Source organism: Podarcis tiliguerta (assembly GCF_965153285.1).
Source record: "Podarcis tiliguerta genome assembly, chromosome: 8".
Lineage (NCBI taxonomy): Eukaryota > Metazoa > Chordata > Lepidosauria > Squamata > Lacertidae > Podarcis > Podarcis tiliguerta.
In genome coordinates, this window is record NC_139541.1 from 1,088,599 (window position 1) to 1,103,500 (window position 14,902).

The 14,902-nt window shown below is 47.3% G+C and overlaps 1 protein-coding gene across 2 annotated transcripts in view; it reads right to left on the minus strand.

Moving 5' to 3' along the window:
- Positions 1-226: 226 nt before the first annotated feature.
- Positions 227-14,902, minus strand: part of KAT6A (lysine acetyltransferase 6A) — an 82,700-nt gene continuing 68,024 nt past the window's right edge. Inside the window, exons 14-17 of one of the 2 annotated variants that reach the window (XM_083456572.1) lie at positions 13,336-13,546; positions 10,005-10,709; positions 8,562-8,859; positions 227-5,245 (exon numbers count right to left, since the gene is read on the minus strand). In XM_083456572.1, coding sequence (XP_083312698.1) covers positions 2,628-5,245; positions 8,562-8,859; positions 10,005-10,709; positions 13,336-13,546 — 3,832 coding nt within the window. In that variant the 3' untranslated portion in view covers positions 227-2,627. Of the gene's footprint in view, positions 5,246-8,561; positions 8,860-10,004; positions 10,710-13,329; positions 13,547-14,902 lie in introns of both variants that reach the window. The other variant, XM_083456571.1, reaches the window with a different exon arrangement.

The following is a 14,902-nucleotide window of genomic DNA, read 5'->3' on the forward strand; positions in this document are numbered from 1 at the left end:
GTTCGTTGCCGGCTGAGGATTTTTTTTGGGGGGGGGGGTGATAGCATGTCTAGAGTTTTTTGCACTGATAAACTTCACACACACACACACACACACACACACACACACACACACAGCGTCCATCCTGCATGCAAAGTATCCCAAGAGCCCCTCAGCCCCCTTGCTGGCTTTGGCTCTCCAACGTTTCAGAGGAAGAAAAATTTGATGTGCAAAACCAGACATCCAAAATGGCTCAACATAATTTATTTTTTATGTTAAAATGTACAGAGTTCTTTTGAAAGTACTTGCTAGAAAGGGGGGGAGGGAAAAGTGATATTACATACAAGGAGAGGAAGGGAGGCCGGCCGGCCCAGGAGCGCATGACATGGAGAATTACAAAGGGTTTATCATCCAGGCACCCCTTCCCCTTTTTAAGCTTACAAGTCACCAAGAACGAAGTACAAAGAAGTTACAAAACAGGAAAAGCAAATATAAACAGACAGGAATAGACGCGGCTTCATTTTGTACATGCGGCTTTAGAGGCATCTGGAACTCTAGTTACACACTCTAGAGATCTCTTTAAAGAGAATTTTCATCTTTCTTAAAATAGTCTTTAATATTCTACAACAAAGATAAAAAATTTTAAAGATGGAATGAAATGAAAAAGCTCTTTTTTTTAAAAGGCATCAAAGTCACTAACAGTGAGTTTTTTTTAAATTTCTTTTAGAAGATTACCAAGTTTATTTTGCTAAAAATACATTATTATTATTATTATTATCATCATTATCATCATTATCATTATTATTTCTTAAACAGAAGTGGGGGGGATGACAGGTACCAATATTACTGTGTCGGATTTTTTTTTATATAATATAGAAAAGAACATTGGGTTCTCTACAATAGTTCTACAGTCACAAAGGTTTGTGGAAAAGAGGGAGCTGCCCAATTGATTTTTAAAAACCATACAAAAAACCCAAAACCAAAAAAGGTTAACAGCAGACAAAAAATAATAATAATAATAAAATTACATGGCCCTTGTGCCAACAGCTTTGCTCTTGACACCCCAACAACGCCCCGCCCCCCTGCAACCAGGAAGCAATGCCAGCTCAGATGACCAGGGAAGGGAGGAGAGGGCAGCCCGAGACGTCTTTCGACACAGATGAGGTGAGCCTGGATTCATAGATATATACAGGGACAAGGATCCTACACAGCCTTGTACACATGCTGAAGAACTAAGAAACAATGAGGGCTGGAAGCCCCTGGGATTCTGCTTTTATACTCAACAGTATAGAGGAAGTCCATTTTAGTGCAGTTGAACCCCCCCTCCCCCCTCCACAACTGCCTTTCAGGTTTCTTTGAAAAAAAAATCTTTACACATCTAAGTCAATCTAAGTGCGTCTGTAGCTCTACAGGAATATACAGAGAACTTTACATTAGAAGGATAAGCTACATGTCCCCCTCCTTATCGTTAGTTGATGATGTGCCCACAGGCCTGGCATCTCTTCACAGGATGACGGGACGGATTGCACTGCACAGACTCGCCCTGCCCTCCTGTCTCCCTCCTCTGGCCCCCCAGGCGCACACAGCTGAAGGAACACCCAAGAGTGACCCTCTGCAAGCTGCTAGAGCCCTACGATGCGCCTTGGGGCAGGGGGAGCAAAGAGGCAGCAGTGCCAGCAACAGGCCCGCCAGGGAAGAAGGTGACAGGCTCTTGACAGCCATTGAAATGTGCGCCCCAACTTTCAAGGGGGTGCAAGAACCTTCGGAATCTCAGTCCGTAAGCAGAGTTGTGTCCAAGATTCACATGCCAGATTTCCAGCTGCAGGGCTTACTGAGCATCCTATCTCCCTCACTCCACTCCCAAGCGCCCCGCTTTCCAGCTGCACTTAGCTTGTTCTCAAGATACTGCTGCTAGGCAAGGAAGTCTTGGATGAAGGCAACGGGCGCACTTTTGAAGTTACATTTAAACTGTATTTTAGTTCAGAGAGAGAAAGGTGGGGACAGAGGAGAATAAACCATTCAGAGTTCCTATTTCTGGAGGGATGGCAGAAGAAGACCAGAAAGTTTGCCTTGGGCTCTATTACCCCTTCCTTAAGTCACCACCTCAAAGCCTGCTGTTGGGCCTGAAGTAGGAAAGAGATGCTAGGGGAGGGTGGGAAGGATCTGACCTTTAGAGATGGCGCCATCTTAGGAGCTGTGCACAAGGGACAAATGGAGGAGAAAGAATATGGCGGCTGAAAATGAGATAATATGACAGTTTTAAACACTCTGCCCAGATGGTCAGCAAAGTAAGACTCTTTGTTAAATTACAGAACGGTTTTGTGCACATTTTCAATTCCCTCCCTGAAAAAAACAAAAGTAAACCCAAACCCCATTTTAAAAATGGATTTGAACTGTGAAGTGTTTCAGGATCATGAAGGGAAAACAAAGACCCAAACCAAAAGAACCCCACAAAACGTGAAAAGAATAAAGACCAGGCCCCCTAAAAATAAAATAAAATAAACCCAAAGGGAACAAAACCCCATCTAAGATCTACAGCAATATTTAACTGGAAAAAGGTCCATTGTCTCTGGTTTGTCAGTATAAAAGGTTCCTTTATTTATAGAGAGATTTCAGTTAGTTCTTTAAAGACAGCAAGTTTATCTTGCTCATCTTCTCATGTAGGGTCCGTTGAGAGACTGCTTGGGGACCCCAGCAGCATTCATGTAGCTGTGATGAGAGGGGCCAGTGTACATCATGTTCCCGTGAGGGTTTGGCTGCATAGGCTGCTGGGGATAGGCCTGGCTCCCCATCATTCCCATTTGCATCTGCATAGGATACTGGGCTGTCTGGTTCATGTAGGCAGGGTTGCTATGGTAGCTGCTGTTCATCATGGGCTGGGTCATCCGGTAGCTGTTCATAGCATTCAGGGGATTCATATTCATGGAGTTGACATTGTAAGGGGCAGTTGGCATCAGGTTCACCCCCATGTTCATGCCGCGCTGGACAGCCAGCGCTCGGGGGCCGGCCTGCATGGCAACTGCAGGGGGGCTGCGCCCATAGAGCTGTTGCTGGTGAGCAGCCGCTGAGGGCAGGGGTGCCGACTTGGAGCGGATGGAGATGTGCCCCTTGACGGGCATCTGCCCCTGCAGCCTTTGGGTGTGGGGGATGCCAATGTTGGTGGTGGACATGTTGCACTGGAGGAGGGGCGAGGCGAGGTTCATGGTGGTGGACGCCAAGTTGGGAGGGGGTGTCATGGTGGCTTGTGCTTGGGGAGTCCCGGCCAACGGATGAGACGGAGCCAGCTGCGCCAGGCCGGTGTTGGACAAAGACACGCTGGTTGCATAGGAAGTCACAGCGGGGGAATGGCTGTAAGGCATGGCATGAGGGTCCATTATGGTGTTGGTCAGCTGCTGCAGCTTGGCTAGGCTAAAGGTGGCCGATGGCTGGGAGTAGCCACCGGCACCAAAATCCCCAGGAATCCTCTCGTAGATGCTTATGTTGCCCGTGCTGCCAGATTCCGGGATTTCCATTATCATGGGTGCTGGAGTGAAGCTATTGTTCATGCTACACTGGGACAGGGAAGGCTGCTGTTGCTGCGCTGGAGGAGGGGGCTGGGGCTGCTGGGGCTGCTGGGGCTGGGGGGGCTGTGCCGCCGGCTGCTGGTTACTCGGAGGCCTTTCAACCACGCAGCTCTGGGGGGACTTGATATTGCAGTTTGTGGCGGGCTGGACGCTGCCCTGGGGCATCATGCTGCAGCTGTTGCCCATGCTGGCTATTTGCTGGGTGACGACGCAACTGTTCTGGGTGAGGCTGCTGGAGGACGACAGGCCACCATAGGAACAGCTGCTCTGAGACGAGTTGTTACCGCAGATGCTGCCACCCATGGTCGAGTCGTAGCTGCTGGGGTTCTCGTAGTTCTCTGTTGTGCTCTCAATGCTGCCGAGGTCGCTGAAGCCACTGTCCACCACCTGCTGAGAATGGTCCGATACAGAAGGCACATCCATCATGGGGCTGGTCTCCATGTTCTGCATAGAAGGTGCGGAGAGAGAGCCTTGCTCAGGGCTTATCTGGGTGTAGCCGCTCTCCAGGGCACTGGGCACGCTGGGGCTGCTGACGGAGCGCACCGACTGGCTAGGGTGAGACTGGACAGAGGAGATGGGGCTGTTATGTTCCGAGGCCTGGCAGTCCTCAACCATAGACATCTGAGGATCCTCTTCAGCTTGGGTGTAGCTCTGCAGGTTCTGACAAGCCGCTAGGGTCTCCTCGCAATCCTGGTAGGCTACGTCGTGCTCATTGTTCTCCTCCTCCTGCGTCAAGGATTGCACTGCTTGGACGGTTTCAAGATCCAGTTCACTGTGAGGGATTGGCTCCTCTTCCTTCAGCTCAATTAATCCTTCCTTAGCATGCTGCTCTTCCTCCTGGTCATCTTCGGAACCAGGAACGGGATCTGATCCCACCGATGTCTCATGGGAGGCTTGCTCCTCCTCAGAATCTGCCTCTCCCTCACTCTTGTTCTTGACATCCTCTTCTCTGCTGTCCTGTGTGCTTGTTTCTAAAAAAGGCTCCTGAGCGTCAGGCTCTTCCTTCAGCCCCTCTGTTGCTGCCTGCTCTTCCAGTTCATTCTTCTTGGCAGGCTCCACCTGCCCATCGTCTTCTTCGTCATCTGCATCGTGGTCTTCATTCTGGTTTGCCACAGCTGCCGCTTCCTCCTCCTCCTCCTCCTCCTCTTCGCGCTCAGGTTCTTCCATCTCCGGCTGCTCTTCTTCCGACTGCCTCTGCTCTCCGAGGCTCTGGGGCTTCTCCACCTCTTCCTCCATGTCGGGTTCCTTGACTTCTGCTGCTGGGCTGCTGCTGCTGCTGCCTAAAGGAGAAGCCCCTCTTGCTTCACTGGCAGCTGCACCTTCCTCTTCCTCTCCCAGGTCCCCAACTTCTGGAGGCCCTTCTTCTTCTTCTTCTTCTTCTTTCCTCTCCTCTACAACATGCAGAAGCTCTTCCTTCTGCTCAACAGGCTCTTCCTTCTCCTGCACTTTTGGTTTGCGACCTAGTTTCAAAGCGGCTTCCGTGGGGTCAGTTGCCTCTTCGGTGGCAGCTGCCAAGACCTTCCCTCTCTTCAGCTTGAAGCCTGGCTTGCGGCCAGGCCTCTTCTTCCAGTGGATGGGCTTGCGGCTTTTGCCTTTGGGCCAGCCCTTCTTCTTCTTCATGGGGGTGGAAGTGTCTGGCTGGAGTGGGGAATCTTTCGCTTCACATTTTCTCAGCACCGAGACTGGTTTCAAGGTAGGAGAGCCTAAAGAGGAGGGAAAAGGAGGAGGGAAAGGTTAAGCAGCTGGACCTCTCGTCCCAATTCCTCACTAGGCTTGCAGCTGAAATATCTGCAGTTGATTAACCACCTGCCTGTTAATATTACATACTGCCAAAAGCTCCATAGAGCAGCTTCTCTAAGATGTTACAGCAAGCTCAAGTTAATGTGCAATTTAGCAAGTTACCACTCCTTATCCAAAATAAATACTGTATTTCAAGCTGCCTTTTTCACTCAATTGTTGCCCCCACAGTTGACTGACTGAAGATTTAGTCTGCTATAGTCTACTAATTAAACCTTGTAGCCCTACCTAAAGAACAAGCTGCACATCTATTAGAGGGTGGTGCTGGTGTGTTAGAGGAAGGAGATTCAGCTGGGTCTCCTGACCTGAAACTGCTTCCTCTCTCTCCCACCTTCCCAGGTATTGCATTTACACCTCAAGCCTCGAAAGGGCACAAGCCCAAAGAGCTCTCAACCAAGGTAAGCAGACAGAGCAAGAGATGCTGGCCAGTGAGATGTCAATCAAGTGGGAGATGAAGCAAGCCAACGGACTGGTGGAGAAGGAGCACATGGTCACTGGTTGGCTGCAACTATTATCTCCTAAAATAATATTACATGCTGGAATCTAAGAACTATTTCTGCTGCTCAGCTTTCCATGGGAAGAGCCTGCTACTTAAAGGACAAGCAGAAAATCACTCCTTGAGTTTGTAGATATAAAATCAATGCCTTTTAACGATGTCAAGAAATGAACAAATGAAACTGCCTCGACAGAAGAATTTTCTCCATTCAGGCCACTACTGTCACTGACTCTTCAGAGCTGTGGGTCACTATGTCTTTTCTTTGCAGCACTTGTAGCAGCCTATAGGCAGCATTTCAGTATTTCTGCTTTAATGTTTTGCTTAATGTTCTACTGGATTGTTATGGTGTTTAAATATCACGTACAGACATTTGGGTTGTGATTTTATTATTACAATTTGTGGGATCCACTTGGAGACTTTGTTGTATTAAGCCATGTATATATAATTTAATGAGATGAACATATTCACAACCACCAACTGCAGCTTGTGCCATGGCATTTGCAAAGATTGAGCAACCTTTCCCAGCTTTGAGATGTACGACTTCCCAGCTCTGTGGCACAGGGGTGTAATAACCACTGTGATAGAAGCAGCCGGAGCCTGTGGCACTTGGACAGCAGTAGGGGTGTCTGTGAGCCAGGTTGAGGCTGCACTCCTGGGGGCCTCTTGCACAGCTGTGCTGTGGCTGGGACTAGAAGTGAGCTGCAAAACTACACAAAGGCACAGGGCACCGCAGGGACACACAGTGTGTGCACTGCAGAAAGGCCTATTCATACTTTAGAGCTCAGACTCAAATTGTCTAACCCTCACTGATACAGCCCATTTCCAATGTTCACAGTGCATTAACTAGTACTATTTATAGCAGCCCAGGGAGGCAAGTATGGCTATCCAATTTGGGGGGTGGAGAAGAACTGAAAGAATAATTCATAGCTTTGCACAAGAGGATCATTTCCTTGTGGATTGTGGAAGCCTCTGCAAGGTAGGATCTTCCACACACCTCAATCCTCCTAATTCAATCCACAGCATCTATCTTGCCAACAGCTGCTCCCATGTGGCATACTAGCCTCTCTCAACCTTGGGTGCCCAGATATTGTTGGACTACAACTCCCATCAGCCATAGCAAGCAGAAGCAACAGCCAGGAATGAGGGAAGCGGTAGCCCAACAACACCTAGGAACCCAAGGCTGAAAAAGGCTGCTCTACTGGAAGGAGGAGGAATCAGTGGAAGTAGATTAAAATGTTTTGTACTGCAGTGTTGAAAAAAGGTAATCGAGCATTATAGCCAAGTATCTCACAGTAACTGACTCATTCACATGCAGAGAGCATAAGCATCTGCCTAACAGGTTACTACAAAACTACTCTTAACAGGGCCATCTGGGCTTAGTGACTGTCGTTTAACCTCTTAAAGGTTAAATGCAGCTTAATAGTCTAAATTCAAGACTAGATGCAAAAGCACTTTGGAGAGGGTTAAGAAGCTACAGCCTAGCATGAACTTTCCCACAATGTCATCGACAACAAAGGGAGAGTGGCAGGGGGGTGAAGAATGAACCAATTCCAGTTTTTATGGAACTGAACAAATGCAATTTGAAGGTAACAGCCTATTAGATGAAGAAATGTGGACTGCTACTGTCTTATAATGGCTTGGTAACAGATGAGTGGAGGGTTGCAGAGCTAAAACAGATAAACGATCAGACACACAGGTAGACACAGAACATCCTCAATGATATTGCTTTGTATTATGTAACTTAGTTTTATGATTTTATATTCTGTTCTCTGAGGAATGCTTTTACAGCTGATTCCAGAAAAGGTATTCCGCTAATCTAGAAAGAAGGTACTTAAAGAGATTCCTGTAAATCTACTCTTGTGGAATCTAAAGCCAATGCAGAGGACATTGCACTTTATGTACTGTGCAGTCCATTCTGTGTACCCCTTAGGAGTAAGCTTTTGACTGAAATACAGGAAAGGATTGCTATAAAGAACGATTCTGATAAAATGCCTTGGATATAAACAAAACATAAAAACAGCTTTTATACGCAGTACCTGCACAAAAACTAGGCCAGTCAGAGATGGTTGCTGAGAGCCTCTGGTTCATGCAGCATATACTTGCTGACTACAGGACTCAAAATGCCTGTGCTTCTACTTTGCAGTGACAGACTGATCTAACTAAATGAACCACACTGAAACTAATGGGCTATTTGATGGAAGTGGGTGCTTTACCTTCCACTTTCTTACCACCAGGTGAAAGGAGGGACAACAGATGCCCGCACTGGTAAGATTGCTTCTTGTTGTTGTTGAATTCCCCCACCCCACCCCTACCAGCAAGCCATGGAGTTCACCCCAGTTCCTTAAGCGGGTTGTATGTCACCAGCTGGCCCCCTGGAGCTTGGCCTTGGCCCTCATCTCTTTCAATAGAAGTTTCATTGCCATCCATGGCAGGAACAGGGAACCTGTGGCCATCTGGATGTTTTAACCTGCCATAACGGGAGGCGGAAACCCAAGAACCCGAGCGGGGTGTGTGTGTGTCACAGGTTGCCCTTGATCCAAGGGCTCTGGCAGCCCTTGTCCTTTGTCCTTTCCCACATCCATGCTCTCCCCACCTTTCTTCCCTAGTTGTCACAGCTCACGTATTCCTGGGACTGGGCAATCTTGCATGTGCAGGGAGGGAGCAGTTAGCGACCTTTCTTATGGCAAGTTGAAGCACCCACTGACAACTCTTCTTGAGAAACCTACCAGTGGCATCATCGGACTCCTCTCCACCCTGAGATCCTCTCTTGGAGGAGGGCCTGTGCCTGAGGGAGCCTTGGGGAGAGAGGCGACGAAGATATCCTCTTGGGAACAGTTCACTTTCTTCCTCATCCTCCTCGTCCTCCATCTCAAAGGTGGGCTCCAGTTGAGGCATGGGCCTTTCAGAATCAGAGTCCTCAAAAGGCTCATCCAGGACCTCAGTCGTTTCAGAGATGGTTTCTGTCACAACACTGCTGTTGTGATATTTGCGCTTGCGGACCCGCCTCTTCCGGGGAATGGGCTTCTGCACAAACAACCACAACCAAGTGACAGATGGTTACATACAGCACAACTCAGTGAGGCAAGAGAGAGAAGCCCTATAGCATGCGGAGAGGAGACATCCGAGGAGGGCCACGTGTCATTTCCTATGGCCACCAGCTGGGCTCACATTGGCCAGGACAGGAGGAGGGGAGGCGACTGGAGAACATGTCAGTACTCCAGTTTCAGGACTGGCATATTCCACCCCCTCCGGTGTCAAGGTCATGCCAGACCCCCCTCTGCACCTACCATCAAAATACGGATAGTAGAGAACTAACTGTAGCTGCAACGAAGAGGCCTCTGGAGACATTCTCTGCCCATAGAGAGAGGTCCTCAATATCCTAGGGTCCCCTAGGGCCCCCTTTCAAAGTCTAAACCTACTGCCTTCCCCTGGCAGAAAGATAAACCTTTAAAAATGGATGGGGAATCTGGGGCCCACCTGACGTTGTGGGCCATCATCCCTGATAACTGACTGTACTGGCTGGGGCTGACAGGAATTGGAGTCCACCAACATCTGGAGGGCCACAGGCTTCCCACCCTTTCTTTAGAATATGCATCTCACAAATATGTAAGTAGCAATATGTGCATGCTGCAACAGCTGAGCAGAAGAAACAAATGGAGTGCAGCAGCAGTGGGCTGAGATTTTGCTTCCTGAGAGCCTCTGCATTTGTTTAGAAAAAAGAAAAAGCAGCAAAGTTTCTGGCACTGTCTGACTTAACATGTGTTTGGAAGTATAGGCAATGGCTGCTAAAATCTCAGAAGCCAGAAGACCTGCTGGATAAGAGTGCCAATGGTTGTGAGTGGGATGTCAGTGCCCTGCATGTCTCTCCCTTAACTAGCAAAATGGGGGGGGGGGGGTTGAAAGTTCCCTCCCAGAACTGCTACTTGTAAAACAGTAAATTTGCAAAAAGCTAAATTACAAAATTAAGTTTTTCTGGGCTTATTATTATTAAAAGCATACACAGTCCTGAATATGATCACCTTCTTACACATGCACATAAAGCCTACAGACTTTTTCAGGAACCTATCCAGGGAATGAGAGAGGTTCAACAGGCAAGCAGAAGCTAACACAAGGAGAAAGCTCAGGGTTGTGTGCAGCTGCGGAGCAGACAGAAAGGGAGAAAGACATACCTTTCGCTTCAAGGTGGGTTTGGTGAGAACTGGTGGGGAAGTGGAGCAGGGGCTGGCAGGCTCCTCCCCCTCCTCTTCGCTGCTCTCACTGAAGTGCCTTGGCAGCGTCCTCTCACCCTCGCGGTGTGGCCGGGCTATTCGGTCGCACTCCTTGGAGAGTCTGCCTTTCAGGGGCTCGTGGGTCTTCAGCTGCCCTCTCCACACTTCACTGTATCTCTGAGCCCCTGAGGGCTTCTCCCCTTTGCCATACTGCCCATGGGAGATGGGGGACTTCTCCTCATCTTTGCCAAAGTGCCCCCGGGGAGCCGGGGACTTTTCCTCACATTTGCCACACTGTCCCTGGGAGGAAGCGGTTCTCTCTTCAGTCTCCCCAAATCTCTCTCGGGAAGCGGCCGCAGCTGCAGCCGCCGCAGCCGCTGCAGCCGCCTTTTCCTGACACTCCCCACAGCGACCTCCCCTGGCCATGGCTGACTTCTCCTCTAAAAGCAGTTTCAAATCCTTCTCTGCAAAGGACTCCCGCGGCTGTTTGTTCTTCCGACGGCCTCTCCGTGGCATCTGGTTGTTTGCAGGAAGACCAGCAAGGGGAAGACTTTGTTTGTTTGGCCGCACAGAATTGGCTGGAGAAACAATGTCTGGCTTTTTTTCACTCTCCAGAGGAAAGTAAGACTCTCTCTCTTTTTTCTCCCAGGATACAGATTTGATCACCTGGTATAAAGAAAAAAAGCAAGCTATTTTATTTAAGACTTTCTTGCAACTGTTACTTTCTACAGACATAAGGTTGCTGGGAAAGTTGGTTTTGCATTTAAAGTACCAGCTTGCAGCCAAAGATTGGAACAATCTTGATCTTTCCTTGATTCCACAACTCCTGGTCATGTCCACCTTTCCTTTCTTCCGATTCCCCTCCAGTTTTCCTCTCCCAAATACCTCCCCATTAGCTAGCCAACTTCCACCCTCAAGCCCACTCCCTCTTCCTGGGCCCCACCACTACTTCCCTGGGTTTTCTGCTCTCCTTCCTTGGCCTCAATTTTTCTACACTTCCTGTGCAGGCCTACCAATGACCATGGAAAACCTCATCTGAACAATCCCATCCATCTTTCCATCCAGGCTGCATAAATTTCCCGTCACTATATAGGCCACAAAGAGAATATTTTTATTCCAAAACTGGGTTCATCAGTGCAATAGACCCCGGGGGTTTAAGTTCAGATGAGCCAAATTTTCAGACCTAAGCCCATTATTCAATAATAGTACAAGCACTGTTCCATGATTCAGTCTTAATCATTTCCAGTTAAAGGATCTCAGGTTGCAGAGGAAGAAGGCTTCTGTCTGAGTGCAGAAAGGAGCAAAGCCTGCGAGATCTTTTGTAGTTGTTGCAGCTTGATGACAGGAACAAAACACTTGAAGGAGTGAGACCATTACATGCCCTCTTCATCCCAGTCTCTAGTATTTCATTTCTGGTATCTGGACAAAGATGATCTAAATCCATTTGAGTCTGATTTCATGCCCATTTTTAGCATCAAAACAGCCTCAGTTGCCCTGACTGATTGCCTTTATCAGAAGAGAGAGACCAAGAGGTGGGAACAACCCTTGATCTTTCAATGGCTTTTGCCATCACTGACCATAGTCTCATTTTGAAACAAATCAGGGGGTTGGGAGCTAGAGGCACCTTATTGCAGCAAATCTGCTTCTGCCTGCAGGGTCATTACCAGAAGGTAACACTAGAGGAATGTTGCTCAGCCCCATGAGTTCTGAGCTGTGGGGTCCCACAGGGTCCATTGTGTCTCATATGCTAATTCAACATTTATATGTTAATATCACACTGCTCTCTTCCTCTCCCTCCTTCCATCTAAATCAGCAAAAGCTGTGGGGTTGGACTGGTGCCTGGCTGAAGTGATAGGCTAGATATACTGAGACTAAACAGTGGGTGATTCTCGGGTCCAGAAATAAGGTAGACAGCTTGCACTGTCCCTTGAAGGAACAGGTTTGCAGTCCGAGAGCATTCCTGGATTCCAGCCAGGTGGCTTCTGCAGCTAGGAGTGATTGCACCCAAATTAGGCTGGTTTGCCAGCTATTAGCCTGACCTCAGTTGTCCATGCTCTAGTGACTGAATACAATTCAGAAGCTGCAGCTACAGCAGAAAAAGGTTGCTAGGTTGGTGAGTGGGGCAATTTGATAGGACCATGTGTCACTGGTCCTGAAAGTGCTTCACTGGCTGCCAGTCTGAATTTGTACCAGTAAACAAACCCTAAAGGGCTTGGGACCCAAGACAGCCTCCCTCAAAACCAACCACCTCGGGCCAGAAAACCATCAAAGCAGGCCCTTTTGGCAGTGCCACCCCTTCTGGGGACTTCCCGATTGATGTTGACCCACGGCAGGGCCTTCTCAGTACTGAAGTGATGGCCAAACTTGGCCCTCCAGCTGTTTTGGGACTACAACTCCCATCATCCCTGGGTAACAGGACCAGTGGTCAAAGATGATGGGAATTGTAGTTCCAAAACAGCTGGATGGCCAAATTTGGCCATCACTGCAGTATTGGTTCCTCACTTATGGAACACCTTCCAAAGCATTCAGGAGGTTTTTAAAAACATTTCCATTTGTCCAGGTATTTAATGGCTACAACATACTAATTTAATTTTCTAGCCTAATGTGTTTATATCCCACCCTTTGTCCAAGGAGCTCAAGGTGGTGTCCATGGTTCTCCCCCTAATATAATCTCCACAACAACCCTGTGAGGTAGATTAGGCTGAGAGGCAAGGACTGGTCCAAGGTCGTCCAGTGAGCTACACGGTCGGGGGTGGGGTCGGGGTCTTGAACCTTGGTCTCCTGGGTCCTAGTCCAACACTCTAATCATTGCCCCACTCTCTTCCTATTTCTAGCAACCTGGAAATTATTAGGTGTGAGGATACATGGCTGTTTTTAAACGTTCTCAGATGTTTTTAACATCTAAATATTTTGTTAGTTTTTGTGTTTTCTTGTTTGCCTCCCTGGACTCCTTTGGGAGGACGTACTAGATATAAATTTAAACAATAAATAATGGTTTGGGCTCAGGATAACAAAATTTTGTGTTTATTTGTTCCTACCCCACCTTTTCAAATAAAATTCCTCCCAATGTGGCATATGTAGAGGTAGGGCAAATTAATACAGGCTGGATGGAAAGATGAAGGGGATCCAATTTTCCCATTACGTTCCTTAGCAACTCCAGCTGGCTTTTAGCCATCCGCACTTTTAAGCTACCTTTCCATCCCTCTGCCATACGGGGCACACATGTGACTGCTTTGCCAATTACTCCACAATTGCATGCATATATCATTATCTATTCCACACTGACCTCTACCTCTCGTTCCCTTTGCTGCTGCTGCTGCTGCTGCTGCTCTTCATTTTCCCCATCTTCAGCTTCTTCTTCTTCATCCTCTGAAACCACTGAGTTTGAGACAATGACAGGAGTCCAGCGTAGGCATTCTGGATCTACAACTACAGGCCGGAGATTCAGTTTCAGCTTTGCCATGTGGTCTTGGATAAGCTTCTCCCGCCGGACAATCACAAATCTGAGAATGAGGAAAAAATGATTCAGCCAAATGTTGACATTTAAGTACAGGTAACAAACGTACGGATGCAGGGAGGAAGAGTGACCAGCAGGAGGATGCCCAAAAGACTGTCACATTACTAAGCAGCTGCCACAGTCTGTTGCATCAAGAAGCAAACAGATCAAAACAGCATTTGAGGTGCATAAATAGGTTAAAGTCAGCTCCAAAATTCCTACAGTGACTCATGTTACAGGTAGGTAGCCATGTTCGTCTGCTGTAGTCGAAACAAAATAAAAGAATTTCTTCCAGCAGCACCTTAGAGACCAACTAAGTTTGTTATTGGTATGAGCTTTCGTGTGCATGTGTGTGCATGCACACAAAAGCTCATACCAATAACAAACTTAGTTGGTCTCTAAGGTGCTGCTGGAAGAAATTCTTTTATTTTTTTTCGACTACGGTGACTCATGTGAAGTTTTGAAAAAAAGTTGTGTAGGAAATTTCTTTCTCACTTCCGTTTGAAACTTGCAGCCCAAAATCAAACTGAGATGACACTAGAACTGATGCAGAGTGCAAGGTAATGAAGAATCATTAAAGGCAGCTAAGCATCTGTTGCAGGAAAAGAAAATATATCTACCAGTTTTTCTGGCTTCTTGTGCCTCAGGCTGAAGGCATTGGAAGGCTCTTAGTGCCTTGGCTGAAACTGCAACAATCTCAAAACCCAAAATCCTGCAATGCAATTATTGTGTTTTAGCAATAAAAATAAGCTCCAAAGCCAAAAAGCTTGAGCTGAGCTTCCAAATCTCAGGTTTGATTTAATAAAATGCACATTTCTATCCCTATTGTTTGGAAATGTGCTGATGTCTCAGAAATCAAAGTAAATCAGCATATTAATCACATTGTAGTGTTTATAAAATTATAGTAAATAAAAGAAACATGCAAATTTGATTGATCTGCAGGATTTAGAACAATTACAGAATTCAGCTGCTTTTGGTGAAGAATTCTGATTGCCTGAGTACAGAATTACTTTTTAGTTAGCCTTAATTATGAGAATAAGCAATTGCATTTTCAGCAGAAGTGACAGATTTAGTTTGCTTCAGTGGGGCTTGTACTCTTCTGTTCAATGTACTCAACACAAGGCCTGTACATGCTATGAAAATGTTTCCTGTTGCCATTAGCTATGCTGGAGGGTGGAGGGAGCAGTTGGACAAGGCACTGAATGCCTGCACTGTGACTACTAGAAATTTTGGGACAGAGAGATGAAGAAAATACTAGAGAATGTTTCAGCTATATGGGATCATTGGTCTTACCTGAAAGAAATTTCTCTATGCATGTAAATATAGTCTCAGTTGAGATGTGAGCTGCCCCATGTGTTTTATG